Genomic DNA, 18,618 nt, shown 5'->3' with positions numbered 1-18,618 from the left:
TCTGCGCTAACGCCGCCTGCAACCTGAGCTCAGCTCCCTTCTGCTGGGCTGGAGTGTAACAGGAGACCAGCGCTAAGCCTCATACCTGCTTCCTGTCTCCACCTTCCTCTGCTCACTTTTCATCGAGTCCTCCTGACAATTCATCGTCCAACTACACTCTTACTCCTGCTTTTTGTCTTTTCCTCACCAGCACTCAGAGGACCTTTGTTTTTGCAGTGTGTACCTTCCCAGCATGCCTCTCCATCGCCCCGATATCCTCGTCTCACAGTTTGTGTCTGTGCCGAGAGTTCAACTGAAGAATTACCAAAAGAACTGCAGGGCCAACAGATGCTTTAAATCACTCACAAAGCGCGCAGCCATGATGGGGGAAGATCAGGAGGGAAAATCACGAGGCAATGCTGTCATCTTGTGGAAATATAACAGAACTTCATGTCACAAGTCATTTGAATTGAGCCAGACCATAAACATGATGGCTTATAACAACAAATAATAACAACTCACAGTGTTTCCAGTTGCATCAGCTTTTTTTTTTTTACAAGAATATAAACAAGCTGAATTTTTTTTTTTTTTTTAATGACCTGAAGCATGTCACAGTGTTTCTCTACAGATGAATGTTGATGAAGGCCAGTTTGCACGAACAGTTTCTGCCTTCTGTGTTCACTCTTTCCCTGGAAATGTGGCATCTAACGCCCATCCAGGCATTACTGTTATATGTATTTCAGTTCCAAGGGTTTCTCTTACAAAACCCTCTTCAAACCATTTAAACAGTGTGACGGTCAGATGAATAATTAGGATTATACTTTTGTTGGGACAATTGTATTTTAATAAATGTCTTCCTTGTCATTTGTAGACCGTCCATGTAGTGCGAGCAGGTTTGGAACTTTGGCGGCCCAGTATATTTGACATTTCTCCCTACCAGAGAAATCACAGACAGATAGAATCAAACTAATGATTGCTCAATTACTTTTTTTTTCCAGAGTTCGAGTTTTACAGTTTTTGGAACACTTGATTGAAGCAACACTTTCCCTATAGATTCCTTGAGCACTTGAGGAAAAGGCCTTCTGAAGTTCTATCACCAAGAAAGTTTATATAGTGAAATTTCAGTATTTGCAAAGTAAAACACAAAGACATCAACTTCCGGGTCACTGAGTAGTTGTGCTATTTTTGATCGTTTTTATCACTTTTATCTCTTTTTATATTCTTTGGACACCTGGAACTGTTTTTTATTGTATTTCTGAGATTTATTATGTGGTTTGTGTGCACTTTTTATGATATGGTTTTTAAGTTCTTAACTACTCAGTGTGGACTGTTTTAAAATGGCCCCTTAGATAAATAAAGTATTTTGAATTGAATTGAATTGAATTGAATTGAATTGAATTGAATTGAATTGAATTGTAAACACATATGACTGCATCTATTATCATCTATAATTGTGTTCTTTTACTTCACCTACACTTGGGCAAAGCAAGCAGGACTTGGTCATTGTAGCACAGAAACTATTTTATCATATATAATCAGATTATTAAAGGAGCCTTTTTTAAACTATCAAAATAACACATTAAACACGATAAATATATAACTCCCTCATAGTTCTCCATTTCACTTGAGCAGAAACATTTAGGCTTCACAAGCGTTGCGCGCCACTTTTAGATCAATCAGAGCTGCATCACATCACATCACAGCACATTAGCTCACGCTTTCCTCTCCCGCCATGGTCTATTTCACTGCCTTTAATATTTCAGTAGCTGTCACATCCGTCATGTCCAAATCTAATATTCCCACTAAGTGCACTTGATAAAACCCCTGAATGAGATTATCTTTCACTTCTGTGCTCCTCAGCACTCGTGGTCATGGAGCTCTGATGATGTGAAAACAAATGAACAAAGTGTTTTTTCCAGTTCACGCGACATGGACTTAAGCTCAACAACCTTCTCAGCGTTACGAAGCCGAACCCATCCACGCGCAATAAAGGACACAGTCGGAAATGACCACTTGTCTTTCCATCTCACCAACACTTCTGGGATGAGAAGACAAATGTTGACTTTTATTTTCCCACAGTGACGGATTCCACCAGCGAGAAGAGTGACTGAACCAAACCTCTTTGTGTCAAATCCAAGTCTCATCATCTCACTTACGTCTGGTCATCTCTCCGTTCGGCCCAGCAGGAAGAATGTGGCATTTCAGTGACCAAACGTTCCGCTGTTCATCAGCTCGTTAGTAACTTTGACGATTGTTCTGTCTGGAAAACGAGGTGGACGGTAGAGGAACGACTGACCCACACACACTGCAGACAAACTCAACAGAGGAACTACAGTGGCTTTCAATTAGGACTCCATTTAAGGGTTAAACCTGCAGGCAGCCTTGACGGGACCTCTGACCTCTGGTCTCTGTCCTCTGACCTCTGGTCTCTGGTCTCTGACCTCTGACCTCTGGTATCTGGTCTCTGACCTCTGATCTCTGGTATCTGGTCTCTGACCTCTGACCTCTGACCTCTGACCTCTGATCTCTGATCTCTGGTCTCTGTCCTCTGGTCTCTGACCTCTGATCTCTGGTATCTGGTCTCTGACCTCTGACCTCTGACCTCTGATCTCTGATCTCTGGTCTCTGTCCTCTGGTCTCTGTCCTCTGACCTCTGATCTCTGGTCTCTGACCTCTGGTATCTGATCTCTGGTCTCTGACCTCTCGCCTCTGCCCTCTCGCCTCTGACCTCTGATCTCTGACCTCTGGTCTCTGGTCTCTGACCTCTGACCTCTGGTCTCTGACCTCTGATCTCTGGTCTCTGACCTCTGATCTCTGACCTCTGACCTCTGGTCTCTGACCTCTGGTCTCTGGCCTCTGACCTCCGGCCCAAACACGCCCCCTGTTTCTGTTCAAATATCTTTTAGTGAACTTTGTTGTCCTACGTTTTTATCTGCAAAGTAGAATATGAGGAGAATATGAGGGGAATATGAGGAGAATATAAGGAGAATATGAGGGGAATATGAGGGGAATATGAGAGGAATATGAGGGACATATGAGGGGAATATGAGAGGAATATGACGGACATATGAGGGGAATATGAGAGGAATATGAGGGACATATGAGGGGAATATGAGAGGAATATGAGGGCAATATGAGGGGAAGCCTGCCTTTCGAGATGCATCTCATCCTTTCCAGATGAAGTCAAATCATCCCGTCTCATCTTGGAGGTGGGGACGGCAGCGCTCTTCCACAGTGTGAGAATTAATCTCTTTGCCGTTATAAAGCCAGGGGAAAGAAAGTCGTGCCGTGCTGCTGTGCACAGTGAGTTTTCCAAAGGTTCCAGATGTCCTGAGAATGTCGTGAATAATGACGTGAATATTTCATTCACGCTTTCCAATTCCGCTGCTCTCCATTCAAATTCACTTTTCTGAGCCAAATGTTTTGTGCCACACATCCATGATGCTCATTGTCTCACTGTGTCCCTCCCCAGAGTGCAGTGTAGGGGCATTTATTAGACATGTGGGCATTTACTATGATTATTACTATTGTACTATACTATTACTACTATTACTACTATTAACTATGAGTATTCATTTTCTGAGGAAGTGAAACAGAGAATCCTGCTTCATGAACTTCAGAGTCGATCACCTCGTCAAGACCCACGATGTCCTCTTTAGAGACAAACACCTTCATCGTTTTCAGCAGAAACAAACACATTATCTCACGAAAATCGTTTTTAATCATCAGCACACATGGAGGTGATTGCGTTTGAGAAAAATTGTGAATTGATCCCGCCCTGATGATGGGGCAGACGTCCAGCCGCCGTCAGGCTGCGGAGGGATAGATCAAGGCGCCGGAGAAGGAGTTCAGACCCGGGACACTCCCACACAGCCGCCGGCTGCTCAGCAGCTCCACGTAGACCTGGCCTCCGCGCTGCAGCGACAGCAGCACCGTCTGCGAGGCGCTGTCCTCCGAGTCGTCCCTGTCGTCCTCCCACGTGGAGGCCACCACCTCCCCGTTCCTCATCAGCTGCACCTTGTGGTACATCCTGTCGCCCGCCGTCCTCACCCTGGAGTAGACGGAGAGGGAGAAGGAGTAGATCCCGGAGCTCGGGGCTGTGAACACACCTGGAACGACACAGAATCCAGCTCCAATCTCCATGATCACTTTAACGATAAGATATCCTCCGTCCAAGCTCTTTACACTTCATCCAGGATCCACCTCACTATGGGATGAAGGCAGCGAGGAGGTGAGGCTCCTGGCTGGTGAGGCTCCTGGATGGTGAGGCTCCGCCTCCTCTGGACTCACATTTCCAATGTAAGAAATGAAAAGGGCTTCTTATTTCACTCTTCATCCAACAGCATCAAGTGGTAAAGCTTCATATCGTCAACATTCCTCTTTCAGTCACACTCACACAAACATAAACACTGGAACATGTTGGTCCTACAAAGAAAGTTTATTTAATAGAGATGATAGAGCGCCTTCTTGTGTCTAAGCTGTTCATATTTACTGTAAACTCATTCAATGCTAGCCTGCTAGTCTCTCCCACCTCCTGGAACTCACCTAAGGCCGGGTTATATCCACGTCCATGGTTGAGGCTGATGCTGTCATAAGGAATGGGTTTGTTCCTGGTGAAAGGTCCATAGCAGTGTGTGCTGGGACTCATGGAGGCTGTGAAGGCCACCTTCATCTCCCCTGGAGGCAGAAACACACATCCTCACTGTCTTCACCTCAGTGACGAGGTCATCAGCCTGCCAACACGTCCTCTGGGAGACTCAGTCGGTTTTCAACTTGTCTTGTGACCAGCATCAATACAAAAACTCACTGGGTTCGTTATTAAGACATTTCCACACTGAGCACTGTCTCCAGCTTCACAGCATATTTGACTAAAAGCACTTAAATGTGGTTTGTTCACTCTTCACTTTGGCGTTTTCCTCCTCATGCCTGTTACTCATATTGTGTATTTTCCTAAACACAACAAAAGTTTACGTGTCAGAAAAGCTAAATGAACTTGGTCATTGTTGAAAACAATGAAATAATTTTAGGCCAACTCTGGCACGAGTTCTTCTCCTGAAGCATTACTGCTTCACTTGATGTGAGTTCAAGATAATTCAATAATTCAGAAAGCAGGGGGAAAAAAATGCTTGTTTTTGATTCATTAAAGTGAGTTCTAATTATTCTTCAGTACAAGATTTACACATTTGTATCAAGAGCTAAACTGCAGCATCAAAAGCAGGCTGCTGAAGAACTGTTATGGCGTTGTTCTTCCATTGTTTTGCCTTTGTTTGTGTCAGGTTTTCCCAGAAGTGTTCAGAAAGATGCAAAGTGTAAGTGCATGAGGCGAGATCCTGTCCTGATCTGCACAACCAAGTGACTTTCCCGCGGCTGTTTTTCAAGCAGCACCTGTGACTTGGAGGGCGTCGTCGCCCAGCTGGGTCAGGCGCCTTGAGACCTCCATCATCCTGATGAAGATCTGGTCCTCCACCGCCGCGAGGTCGGCGGCGGCGCAGCAGCAGCCCCGCTGACGCCTGAAGGCGCAGTCACAGTCCCAGTCTGAGCACGGCAGCTCGCCGTCCCACCGCACTGCCGTGGAGGACAAACGTCTGCAGTCACACTCACGCACCAGGAGAATTGTGAGTCGGGCAAATTAGTATTTCATTAGTGTTTAAAAAGGAAAATCATCCTCTGCTGAATTTAATATTGAAGAGAAATCCATATAAATGTGTGCTGTAAATTCTAAAAAAAAAATTAATAATCATCATTATTCCTGCTCTACAAAAAGACAGCAAATATGAGATAACAATGTTTTAATTTACCTGCTGCTTCTCGTAAGCTGTTGACAGCAGCGCCATAATGTCTCATCAGGCCCAGAACGAAGAGAGTGAATGGAAAAGTTCTCATCTCGCAACACAATGACAAATCTGCAGTTTGAAAAGTATGTCAACATCATTTTAGAGAGACAACACTGCTGTTATTTCATGCAGATACACAGAAAAACTCAACGGAATTAAACATAATTAATATTTTTTACTGAGACCAAAACAATGAAGGTAAAGTTTCTTGTATAAAGTAATTATAAAGTTGATTCTTTTAGTTTTAGTTTAGTTTAGTTTACAAAAACACATGATTTCCTACAAATATTAGGCATAATTGACACTTTGACTCTTAAATATGGTTGCTGTGAAATATGGTCATAGAGTAGAAAAGAATAGAATAGAAATACGTTATTATTCCCCCAGAGTGAAATTCTTGAAAGTTGAAGGTTAAAAGAAAAGTGAGTTTGATTCTGCTGATGATCAACAATACTCACTGTAACGTTACACTTCAGCTATATTTCCTTTGGGGTTGTAAGAATCACAAACATTGTCATCACTGCAATTATTTTCTTCCAAACAGTGAAGGATTTTGGTTCTTTCTTGCGTATACTAATATTCTATAGGTCGCATAATTTCTCGATGTTGTTACAGACAATTTGGGGTTTTTTTTTTTTCTGGTTTTAATGTAATAATAATGATTATAAATCATTTTGTGATCAACTGTTATTGCTTTTAAAGTGATAGAACACAAAAAGAAAACTGCTGTTTACAGTGTTGGTCTATAAGCCACACCGTCGACAAGAATTTAGAATATCAATAATAATTCTGAACTTACTCCAGTTGTGTAAGAGTCTCCTCTTGAGAGTTTAATCACATGAAAGAGCGGCGTGTTGAAACCAGCAGTGAGTCCAACAAACATCACAGAGAGAGGTGTGTTTCCAGAGGTCGGCGTTCAGAGCAGCAGCTTTAAAGACCTCCTGCTTTTTAAGGTGGTTGTTTTTCACCTGGATGGGCGGGGAGACGTCTGCGGCCAGTCAGGTGACCACACAGCCCGAACCCCCCCCACCCTGCCACCCCTCCACAGCTCTGCTCTCAGTGCAGGTGTGACTTGCGGCGGCCATGTTTCTCCTGGGGCCGTCCTGATTGGCTCCCCAGAGTGATGGACTGTGGGTGTCTGCGGGTTGCTGGGTCACAGGTGTCGGATTTGCCGATAGGATCATTCACTTTGTTCTTCCCTCCCTCAGCGCCGGCCCCTCAACTAGAAAACCTGACCTTGGGTCACAGATCGGCCTGGTTTAGTTTGGTTTAGATCAACGACCCCCAACAGGCTGAAGGACTAGAGGAACCGCATGAAGGATCATTTCAGAGCGAATATAGTCGGTTCTCTTTGGCTTATCAGGTCACGCAGGATGAAACAACAAAGTTTGCAACAGAAAAAAAACAATGAATGCAGTTGAACATTGTTTGTTTATACAAATAACTAATAACAATATAGTGGAGGATTGTTAAAACTTACATTTTACAAAAGATACAGGAAATAGTATTCAAATTTACTCCAAAAGCATTTCAGTTTTGCCAGTTTTTCAGTCTCATGCCAACAATGTGAAGTCTTTAATGACGAACAGAAAAACCACAATGCAAACTGATGTTCATCATAATTGAACAATACAGACGATGTCTTATGTATGACAACATATATTGTCTGTAAACGACACTGGTGTCACTTTACAGGGAGGTTCTGGACAGGATAAAGTATCTATTGTTCTTCACTGTCTCTTTATTGTGCAGAACTGTATTCTGTCATGTCTGTAAATGGGCCAGGCTCAGAGATAAGTGGCGCTTCACAACGTCAGAAAGGCCTTTAAGTGATATTTACTGTCAGCACACATTGAAGCTTTCATCATTTTTCATTTTGAAGGTCAATAAAGGAAGGAGCGGGACGGAGACAAGAAGGTCTGGACTTTGGATCCAAACTCTGAATAAAGTCACTTGACTAACCAGCACCTATTTATACTAGATATTCTGTTTCTCTGCAGGTTGCGTTTCCATTTCATAGCAACATCTTCACATAGAGAGACTTGATTTGAAGATAAATGTAACTTTTGATAAGTGTGGGCCAAGCAAGTCAAATAACAGCATAATGATGAATAAACAGCCACATCTCAAAATGGTTCCCCTGTTTTATCTTGGAAACTGTGTATTGCATGTAGGATTTCAGAGGATTTTGATTCTGCAGGAATGTCCCTTTACCCAAAATAAATTTCACAAAAAGCCCAATAACTGTGAACATTTTCAGTTTGCGGTCTACGTATATATTTTTAGCACTTCTGTCTCTAGTTACATGCTCATTATATCAGAGTACTGGGTTGTGTGTGGCTGCGAAACTAAAACCAGTCCAACTGTAAAAAAAAAAGAAAAACGCTGATTAAAACAAGGTAGTTCATTTAGTCCTTTTCTCCATATTTATTTAGATTTTTACATTCACTCCTCTTTGTTCAGTTTTCATTCAGGAAGATGATGGACACAGTTAATTACACCAGGATGTAAAGAAAACAACATGAAATGTAAAGTGTATTAAGATGAACTAGAACAGTTTATGTAAAACGACTCTCGAGAAAATAGATGCACAAGCGGACCCTTTTCAGAACTGCATATCTGGTATCTAACATACTACATATAATTATTCACAATCAGAATCAAATGGATGGAAACCATGATGAAGGGCACTGATTGGTGACAAGTCAAGGAGTGTTTACTGATACATCAGTCGGTTATCATGAAGGGGCGAAGCAGCGATACTGTGAGAGCGTCTGCAGATGATTCAGTAAGGCAGTGAGGTGTCAGTGGTGCACGGGGCAAAGCAGAGCTACACAACAAGGCAAACAGTGTTCTTTCTCTTGGTCCCAGCAAAACAACCGAAAACATACAGCTCAGCACTGACTGGACAAGCGCCACATAATTCAACATGTTGTATTGACTGGATTTATTTGTTGCATCTTTCTTCAGCGCCCTTGCTTCAGGCGTTGGTGAGGCAAAGTGTTCTTCTTCTCCCGGACAGATTAGGCGTCTTTCACCTTGTCTTCATAAGTGCCGCTGCCCTTGTAAGCCGACACGTAGCCGCTGGTGTCTGGGATGTCCTCACGTCCACACTTTCCTTTCCCTTTGCCTGATCCGTCGAACCTCTCCTTGTGCGCCCCGGTGTATTTGCTCGTGTCGGTCAGTCTGTCCACTGCTGAAGCCTTGGCCACTTTCTGAAAAGCAAAGGAAAGACGCAGACTGTCTCAGTTTATCGACAGTAATTTCCCTTCTGACCTTAATTCCTCCTCCAAAGAAAACATCAGCACAATGAGAAGGAAGTATGTTCAGAGAGCTGATGTGTTGAAAACTGTGATTTCTTTGGCACCATCTAGTGTGTACAACCAGAAAAGCAATAGCTATTCAACACAAGCTCGATTCAGCCAATGAAGTGATTCTTGATGATCATGTATTGATGTTAGGCCAACCTTGATCAATATTATTATTCTTGATGTTTTCATTGATGATATCATCTGAACAAGTATATCGTATAAGTTCTCTTGGAATGGGTGGGGGGGGGGTTGAGAATGGTTGCATTTCAATACGCACAGTGACTCCGACATTGGTGGGCTCCTTCCCGACAATCAGACCGTGGAGCTGCTGGAGGGCCTCCTCTTTGCTCTGGCCTTTGAAACGCTTGGGAGCCAACTCAGCCAGGGCCTGGTTGAACTGCTCAAACGTGATCACACGGGCAGACTTTGCCCTGAGGAGACACACAACTTATCTCCGGGGGAAAAGTAGAAACAGTACATCGTGTCTTTCTTCTTTCTTTCATAATTAAATATACTGACAAGTCGAAGGGAAGCAGGAGAGGATGTGTGATGTTCATCTCAGATTATAGGTTGGTTTTTCTCTACATTACATGCGCTTTAGTGGAAGAAGATGAAGCTTGAATGAAATCTTACTTGACTTTGCTGAAGACGATGTCCACGTCGGTGGTGGAGACGTTCTTGCCGTCGACGATGTGGCAGTCTTTGCAGATCTTGGCAAAGTTCTTGCCGTTCATCTCCTTTCCCGTGGCTTTGGAGTCTCCGTGGACTGCAAACTTGTGGAAGGAGGTCTGGACGTCCGCTTGCGATGCTGATCCCTCGGCCATGCTGACAGACCCACACCAGGTTTCTGCTCAGTTCAGGTTTTAATACAGAGAAGTGATGAAAATGGATTTTGAAAAGCAGCCAAGTCACGTGCAGCTCTTACATCAAACGACTGCATACGGCCACATTCTCTCAAACCTAAAAGAGTTGCTACAAAAGTGCTGATGCTCCTCGTGGTGAACATTCATCCACTTTATCTGGTTTTTAATTGAAGAAAGTATTTGAATCCCTCTTTTAGCCAATTGGCTGGTGGCCTGCCCACACACACACACACACACACACACACACACACACACACACACACACACACACACACACACACACACACACACACACACACACACACACACACACACACACACACACACACACACACACACACAAATCCCATTCATTATTACGTGAGTGTCACTACAGCTCTTCTCTGGCCAGCTCAATTCAATAAGCTTAATTTCTAAATGGCTGCTCAGCCATTCAGACCTCCTTCCTCCTCTTCCTCCTTCTTCCTCCTCCTCCTCCTCCTCCTCCTCCTCTTCCCCTATTCTCTTTGCTTTCCTCCATGAACAACAACACAGGCTGTCATAGATTCGTCCATCACTGAAGTTTTCCAGGTATCGACAGCTATGCTGAGTTAAAATACGTACATTGAGAAAGGCTGAACACTGAAAAGTGCTATGACACAGGCTCTTGTGAGGAAATGTAAACGTTTTGGTCACAAAATATATTTGCAATCAATCCAAAATGTTTGTCAAAGTGTAGTGAAGTTACACGTGACAATCCATTCCATATTCATTGTGCATGTGAGCAAATGAGCTCTCATAACAAATAGCATTGTTTAATCAACACTGGTAAACAAATTAATTCTGCAGGATTACACACTCTAAGAAAAAATTATAATCTGCTTTTTTTTTTTTAAGTAAACATCAATAAGCCTTTTTTTTTTTTTTTTTACTTTATCACTGCAACTTAATCAAAGCCATGCAGCTGGCCCTTTAAGTGCTCTCTGACGCTACGCTGTATTACCTCATACAACAGCTAGAAATACTGTAAGATGTACCTGCTGCCGTAAACTCAAGGACGCTGCGTTGATTATCAGGAAAAACCTGCTTGACCTCGTCTTCCTCAGTCTTCAGCTTTGTTCTCTGCTTTTCTTCCTTCCTGCCACTCCCACACTGTCCTCGAAGATGGAGGGATAGCGAAGGGCAGGAGGGGAGCGGGCGGAGGATGGGATGGGAGGAGGGAGAGAGGACAGACCAGCACAGTGCATGACATCACTGGTACTCAGCCTCTCTTGTGTCGTTCTCGTCTCATTAGCGGCAGACTCTCCTCCACGGAGGAAAACATCCTGTAGCTCACCATCCTCTCTTCCTCCACAACGTCTTGTCTCTGTGGGGAAAATAATGCACAAGCAGTGATGCTATCTCATTTTTTAATTTGTTTTAACAGAAACATTCCTTCAAATCAACTGGCACTCTTGCTTTCACTCCACTTCAGTCGTTGACACAACAGCTCTCTTGTTTGGGCGAAGACGAGCGACCCTTCACAGAACAAAGAGCAGTGACACAGGAAACACTTGTCTCTGGTCTCTCAGCTTCAGATCAGTCAAGCTCATTGTCAGTCCCACATTCATTTTGAAGCATGGCAACGAGCCTAAATGAACAGATTGCTGCAACAGAGGAGCTAACCTCCATGAGTTACAGTAGAGTAATAACCATGTAAAGAGCAAACAGTGATGGGAGACGCCTGGGGGCAAAAAGCAACGTCAACCTTTTGTGAAGTTTACGCATTTTATGGGGAAACACAATGGTATTAATGTTCAGTCAATTCTGTGTGGAAAGAAATGTTCTTGCGTTGCTCCTGAACATGTCGGTCTGATCCACAGCTTTACTGGAGGTTATTCCTGTCAGAGGACAACTGGACAGTTTTAGTCAGTGCTCACGCACTATAAATATTTAATGACTGACATTAAACACTACTGTTGTTTGTGTGGTCCGATCTTAAGCACAATATGCTCGTCTATTCTTGTCACACTGCCACAGTTCAGATGACATTCTAACTTGAGTGCGTGAGGAAAAGCAGGAAACTTTAAATTATTTCAAATTTTTCTGTCGCTGCTGTTTGCAAAGACATGTCACATCAAATATGGATTTGATTTGGGTTTGTCTCTGTTTGTCAGTTGTCTCATGAAGTCAAATGAAAAAGATTCTCGGATGCAAGAACCACAAACAACAGACACGATTCCACACGTCTGAGTTTATAGCTACTGGCTGTTTATTTCCAGGATTACTTCTGCGTTGTCTTTAACCTTTGAGTTGTTTTTGAAGTTTCAGATGTGTCCTTGAGGGAACCCTCATGTTCTTTGTTTTGTTCACAGGACAAACAGAACAAGCTGTTTTGATATCAAGTACCATCATGAAACTCGGTAGTCGTTCACATGAGAAGCTAGAGAATCTGAAGGAGTGGAAGTTTCACCTTCGACTGTCAGTTTTTCAGGTAATGTTGTTGGTTGGACGTAGAAAATCAATCCATTGTAGCAGGAGACTTTAAATCTTATCTGAAAATATCACAGACAAGCTTTTGAGGACTGCGTTTACTGAGCAGTACTCGTCTTAAAGAATAGAAATGCAACCAACACACTTTTAAATAATAATAATGAAGATCATTTGTTTATGGTGTTGTTTTTAACTACGACCCTGGTTTATAGGAGTTGTCTATAGTAAAACCCATGTTCTATTAAAAAAAAAAAAAAAAATAGAAGTAATTATTTATTTATTATGTCTACAGCCATTGAGGTCATGTAGTACAAGGTCCGCCTCCCTGTGGGAGTTTTGCTGAGACTCGTACTTGTCAGGCAGATTCCATGGTGGTTTGCAGGCGTCAGGACTTTAACTCAGGTGCTGGAAAGAGGGTTTGTGTGGGAAGACAGCGTCTTTGTGTTTGTAGTGCAAACAAAGCTTTACCTTTAAATGTCAGCGGAAAACAACTGACCTGGTAGAGAAAGAGCAGCGGGACTCCAGGCGGAAGGCATTTCTCCAGACCTCCGTCAGGCAGACTGTGACGGATTTACTTGTGTGAACATTTGGAGTATTCAGATGGTACTCTTACTGAAACTGCTTTGATTAGTCTGCAGTCTCAATACGCCATGATGGCTGAGTCTGGATTCCCTTTGCCACCAGAGGCTTTCTGTCCTCTGTGTGTGGACGGCCTGAGAGACCCAGTCACCATCCCCTGTGGAGACACTTACTGTCTGGAGTGCATCAAGATCTACTGGGATCAGTTTGACCACATGGGTGTCTACAGCTGCCCGCAGTGCCGGGCGACCTTCACCCCGCGGCCGGTCCTGAGACGGAACGTCCCCGACGTCCACCACGAGCCTCGGCAGCACCTCCCGGAGCTCACTCCGTTCCCCGACATGCACCGCGAGTCCTTCTGCGACTTCTGTGTCGGCCGGCGCAACAGAGCCGTCAAGTCGTGTCTCGTGTGCTTGGCCTACTACTGCGAGGTCCACGTCAAGCCTCACTACGAGTCGTCCACGTTCAAGAGACACAAGCTGGTGGACGAGACGGGGCACCTGGACAGGAAGATTTGCCCTCAGCACGAGAAAGGCCTGGAGCTGTTCTGTCGCTCTGACCAGATGTGCATCTGCGTGCTGTGTACCGTCAGAGAGCACCGCGGCCACAACATCGCCTCCGCCGAAGAAGAGCGTGTTGAGAAACAAGTAACCACACAGCTTTCATTTCAAATGTGCAGCTCGTCTGACCAGGAGGCAATCTGAGTTGGTCAATCCGGCATGTTGTCTAATCTGCATGTTGTCAGCTGAAACATCTGCTAAATATTTTGGAGAGCTTCAGCTTTTGATTGGTGGAGGGGAAATAAATCAATATAGAGTTTCTCAGACAGAAGAGCCATGAAAACCAAAGCTCCTGACTAAACTACAGTATGTCTATCTTCTGACAATAATGTTGCTTATTAAAATTCTTCCATTCTTTTGTTAAAATAGAAGGTCCTGGTGGTCACCCAGTCTGAAGTCCAGCACATCATTCAGGAGAGGATGAAGGAGCTGCAGGAGCTCAAGCACAATGTGGATGTTCTGAAGGTAAAACACGGCTGTCACACAACATTACTCAAGAATGGTTTGATTCAGCTGTGAGCAGGACCGCGGAGTACTCCAGTTCAGTGTAAATCAATCATGCATCACCGCATAAAGAATCAAAAAGTCTTTCTGTAGCTGAAACTTGCCGACAAAGTGGCTCCCCTTCCCTGCAGAGTGGCGCTCAGCGAGCGCAGGCCGAGAGCGATAAGACCTTTCATGAAATGCTGCAAGCGGTGGAGCGCTGGAAGGCTGAAATCCATCAGATGATCATGGCCAACATGCAGGCGGCCATGTCTCAGGCTGAGGGCTACGTGGACCGTCTGGGGCAGGAGGTGCAGGAGCTGCAGCGCCGAGACGCAGAACTACGACAGATCCTGGAAACAGAGGATAACATCCACTTCCTGCAGGTGCTGAGAGCTCACGTTTACCCTGACGGATCACTAAATTCACTGATGATTAGTCGTTTTGAATTTAGCTTTCTTATTTATTTGACACAAGCTATAATTCTGCATTCATCAACATTTTCACATATTTTCTCTAGATTGATATCCATCTGTGTTCAATGTTACGATTTCTGAGTTTTGCTTATTTTCTGAACCAACCAACAGAATGACTACAAATGTTTGCATCATGAGTGTTGTGACCATTACCAAACCATTTTGGACCCTATTGTTACCACAAATACTAATTATATTTCAATGTGACTCACTCATTGAATAAGTCATTTAATTTTTCCCAAACCAGAATTTTCCAACCCTGTGCGTTCCCCCCGAGGCCATGGTGCCCAAAGTGCTCATCAACCCTCAGTTCTCGTTTGGGGAGATGAGCAAAACAGCCCTCGACATGAAAGAACATCTGGACGACATCTGCAAAAAGGAACTGAGCAAAATCTCCAAAACCGGTTTGTTCCAGTTGATTATATGAATGCTATTTGAATTTATGGTGAAAAACAAAGAGTGAGCTGATAACAAATGACCCCCGACACTGTTTTACTGTTTCCATAGTTAGTGACACTCCAGTCTACATACTTTTACCAAGAAATGGGGACAAACGAGTCAAAGGTTAACAGAACAAGTCCTTTTACTGCTTATGATGATGTCACTGAAATAAGTACATATATATATTATTCTACATTGACCAATGTTTTTATGTCCCAACAGTTCCTTCCAGGGTAGATTTCCAGGAGCCTAAAGCCAGACCAGATTTCCTGAGATGTGAGTACACACATTAAACTCTCCTGATGACCAACATATTTCTTTTTAGTAAGATATTAAAATAAAACATGTAACCTAGGAAAAGTTGTTTATTAGCATTTTAAGGCAGAAACTATGTTTTGTTTGACTCAGATTCCTGCAAAATGTCCTTTGACCCCAACACGGTGTACAAAGAGCTGGTTCTGACGGACGGCAATCAGAAGGTCACCCGGAAGAAGGCGTCCCAGTTTTATCCAGATCACCCGGAGCGTTTCGACGGCTTCTCCCAGGTCCTGTGCAAGGAGCCTCTGGCAGGGTTCAGGTTTTACTGGGAGGCGGAGTGGGCCGGCGAGTTTTCCATAGGGGTGGCCTATAAAAGCATCAGCCGCAAGGGGAAAAACTCGCACAGCCTGCTGGGATACAACGACAAGTCCTGGAGTGTCCTCTGCTCCGACTCGGGTTACTCTGCCTGGCACAACAAAGTGGACCGGGACCTGCCCCGGGCTCCCAGAGCCTCGCGGATTGGCATTTACCTGGACTATTCTGGAAACACGGTGGCTTTTTACTCTGTAGCAGAGAACATGGAGCTCATCCACAGATTCAAAGCCCAGTTCAGTGAGCCGCTGTATGCTGGGTTTGGCGTGGGAGCGTCGGTCACGCTCTGCCCGCTGAAGCAGAATCCCATGGCTTATTAATCCACACCCAGAAAATATCGACAGTGAAAAGTACACAACTCACACAGTGATGAGGAATACAAATTAAAGTGCGCTCTGTCGACTTAGTGTTGATCACCTGGGATGTTGTCGCTTTGACTTGCAAATTCTTAATGCAAAGTGTACATGGAATACATCGTGACCAAACTGTTGTTCTTATTTACAAAAAAAAACAACTACAATCATTTGAAAATGCAGTTCTGGCCAAAGACAAAAAAATCCCTCTGAAGTGTGTCTAATCAGGGGTTAGTGTGAATCACCATGGAAACGCAGTTATAGGCTGAACAGCCAGACTGACTTCCTGAATAGTAAATCACTGGAGAGTCAAACAAGCCTTTTTATTTCTCGCTTCATACAAGGTCAGTATAAACAAATATTAAAATAACATCTTCATTCTAGCTTCAAGTAGTGTTGTAGTATATGCAGAAGACTTAAATAAAATAACATTCTAAAGGAATCTGTAGATACAACCACATAAAGGTCTGAAGGTTTGGCACCAGAGTAAAAGGCTGTGATTTTCTGCTCTCTAGTTGGAAGAAGAAGCTTTCACTGAAATCAACTGTACGTTTGTTCATGCCAATTTAAATGATTGACAGTGTGTTAAGTAACTTTTTTAATCACTCATTTATAAGCAACATAAAGTATATGTATGCTCATGAAATATTTCTGGATTCCTACCCATAATATAGCTGGCATCAATTGTATATTCACATGTGCTTTAAACAACATATTTTGGGGATCATCTTCACTCTGTAGAGATAAAGAAGTGCTGGAACAAAACCTGTTAAGACAGAAGTCCAGATACTTAATGAGGTCAGAATAGAAAACAGGTCGGAAGGTATGGACCCATTCAGGAATGTAAACAATGCCATTGGGACCTGAAATGAAGTTGATTGCACAAGATTAATGGTAATGATGATGAAAGCCCTTCTCTTCATCCCGTTTCCTTTCTGCTGGTCTTTGAGCCTCTCTCCTGGCCCGGGGCGCTTCAGCGCTCTGAGAACCGACACGCAGCAGAAAGTCATCAGCAACATGAAGCACAGGTACAAAGCCGCGACGATGAGGAACCTCTGGCTTGCGAAGTCGACCACAGTGGCGGTGGTGGAGAAGACGGAGACCGTCGTCCAGGACGCACAGCCACAGGCCAGCCTGTACCTCAGCGGCTTGCACCTGAGGAAGGTCAGGGGATGGATCACTGCCAGATACTGCTCCAGGCACAGGAAGCTCTGCGCCAGCGGACGTGCGACCAGGAACGTCAAGCTGCTGAACAGAAACACCCGCATGAAGACACAGTCCCACAGGAAGACTTGCAGGAAATACCAAACGGAGGTGAAGGACAAAATGATCTCAACCAGCATTTGGTTGAGGAGAATGAAATCAGAGGCAATCCTCTCCCGTCGCCCTCTCAGTACGAGCCACAGCACCGCGCCGTTGACGGGCAGACCGAAGAGAAGGGAGGCTGTGAATGCAGACGCATGTAAAGCTAATCCCAGCGAGTCCGGGGATCGTTGGCCGGGGGGAGACGACGTGCCGTTGACCTGGCAAACGTCCATCTTCGCCCTGATGAGAAACGAAATTTGGATTCCATCAATGTGAAAGTGGAGCACATGTTCATCACTGCCAGTCGTCTCAGTAAATAACGAACACAGTGACTTTCACGAAAGAAAAGTGTTTCTCAGGTGATTTAGCTTTTGGTTTTTTTACTGTTTATTTTTTAGTGAATTGATTGTTGAGATAGTGGATAGGTTGTCTCCCTCATCGTCAATATATATTTTAGAATTACACTTTTTTTTTTAAATACACTGTAAAGCTGTTGACAAAGTTATTTCTACTCACTTTTCAGGAAGCAAATAATTTGTCACTGCTGCCAATTTACCGTATTTGCCGTTGTTTATCCGACTGGATTCAAATTGTGTCCACGAGTTCTGGTTCGATGAGAAGACAGCTTTCGTCTTACCTGGAAGCCTTTGTGTGCTGCCATGCGACGGTCTCATCACATGGGTGTGTCTTCTTCATATAGTCAGACATATAACATCAAGAAGACACCCCCCCCCCCCCCCCCCCCCCCACACACACACACACACACCCCTCCCCTTTAGACATGTGGACTGTCTCCATTAGTCTAACTTGAAAACCCAACAAGCATTTGAAAAAAGTACAGTTTGAACTTGTAATATTTCTTCTGTTTGCCATAATAGAGTCAAATGTATTATATTTGACTATATCGCATATAAAACTGTTGTAAATATATACGTTCTAACAACAACTATTAAAGCACATTGTTTTTCAATATATGAGTTTGTGTCCATGTCATGTTTGGATTTACAAAGAAGATTTTTATAATTAGATATTTTTCTAAAGCTTTTATTGTAAGTGTGATTGTAAGTGTGTGTTTAGGTTGTGTTTCCTACATTCTAATCTGTCACTATTTGAAAGACAAATTATACAAAGATGAGCCTCTCGTTTGCATGTTCTCCACCGAACAGACACGGAGCACGGCCGTATGCAAACTTCCAGAAGTTCAGCCAGCGAGTTAAAAACCAAACATTAGCAGATGTTACATTTCAATTTTAACTATCAGAGTGATCAAACACATTTTTGTGACATAAATCTGAAAATTGCTAATTGTGTCCTCCCTACTGTGTGGGTATGCATAGTTCAAGCTTCTTCGGT

General features: G+C 43.7%; 3 protein-coding genes across 3 annotated transcripts; 1 reads left to right on the top strand and 2 right to left on the bottom strand.

Moving 5' to 3' along the window:
• Positions 1-3,786: 3,786 nt before the first annotated feature.
• On the bottom strand, positions 3,787-5,862 carry cbln18 (cerebellin 18; the record flags this gene model as incomplete). Its single annotated transcript, XM_080520829.1, has 4 exons — positions 3,787-4,088; positions 4,525-4,656; positions 5,365-5,544; positions 5,778-5,862. The coding sequence occupies 4 exons, from the start codon at positions 5,860-5,862 to the stop codon at positions 3,787-3,789; spliced, it is 699 nt and encodes a 232-aa protein (XP_080376955.1).
• Positions 5,863-8,836: 2,974 nt separating this feature from the next.
• Positions 8,837-11,126, bottom strand: tppp2 (tubulin polymerization-promoting protein family member 2; the record flags this gene model as incomplete). The annotated part of the gene is made up of 4 exons (XM_080519617.1): positions 11,004-11,126; positions 9,758-9,971; positions 9,402-9,555; positions 8,837-9,028 (listed from the first exon to the last, which is right to left on the bottom strand). The coding sequence occupies exons 2-4, from the start codon at positions 9,946-9,948 to the stop codon at positions 8,837-8,839; spliced, it is 537 nt and encodes a 178-aa protein (XP_080375743.1). The 5' UTR covers positions 9,949-9,971; positions 11,004-11,126.
• A 1,853-nt stretch (positions 11,127-12,979) lies between these two features.
• On the top strand, positions 12,980-16,655 carry ftr84 (finTRIM family, member 84). The gene is made up of 7 exons (XM_080520407.1): positions 12,980-13,664; positions 13,947-14,042; positions 14,213-14,446; positions 14,784-14,940; positions 15,044-15,100; positions 15,200-15,253; positions 15,386-16,655. Exons 1-7 carry the CDS (start codon positions 13,089-13,091, stop codon positions 15,925-15,927), a joined length of 1,716 nt encoding a protein of 571 aa, XP_080376533.1. The 5' UTR covers positions 12,980-13,088; the 3' UTR covers positions 15,928-16,655.
• The last annotated feature ends 1,963 nt before the right edge of the window (positions 16,656-18,618 follow it).

Source organism: Blennius ocellaris (assembly GCF_963422515.1).
Source record: "Blennius ocellaris genome assembly, chromosome: 3".
Taxonomy (NCBI): Eukaryota; Metazoa; Chordata; class Actinopteri; order Blenniiformes; family Blenniidae; genus Blennius; species Blennius ocellaris.
This window is presented reverse-complemented; position numbering and strand designations above follow the sequence as displayed.

Bases quoted from the DNA above. Each gene is read 5' to 3' on its own strand.
- ftr84 (XM_080520407.1), top strand. From the start codon at position 13,089: ATGATGGCTGAGTCTGGATTCCCTTTGCCACCAGAGGCTTTCTGTCCT. The intron at 13,665-13,946 runs GTAACCACACAG...TTGTTAAAATAG, and splicing joins AAGAGCGTGTTGAGAAACAA to AAGGTCCTGGTGGTCACCCA. The intron at 14,941-15,043 runs GTTTGTTCCAGT...CTGTTTCCATAG, and splicing joins GAGCAAAATCTCCAAAACCG to TTAGTGACACTCCAGTCTAC.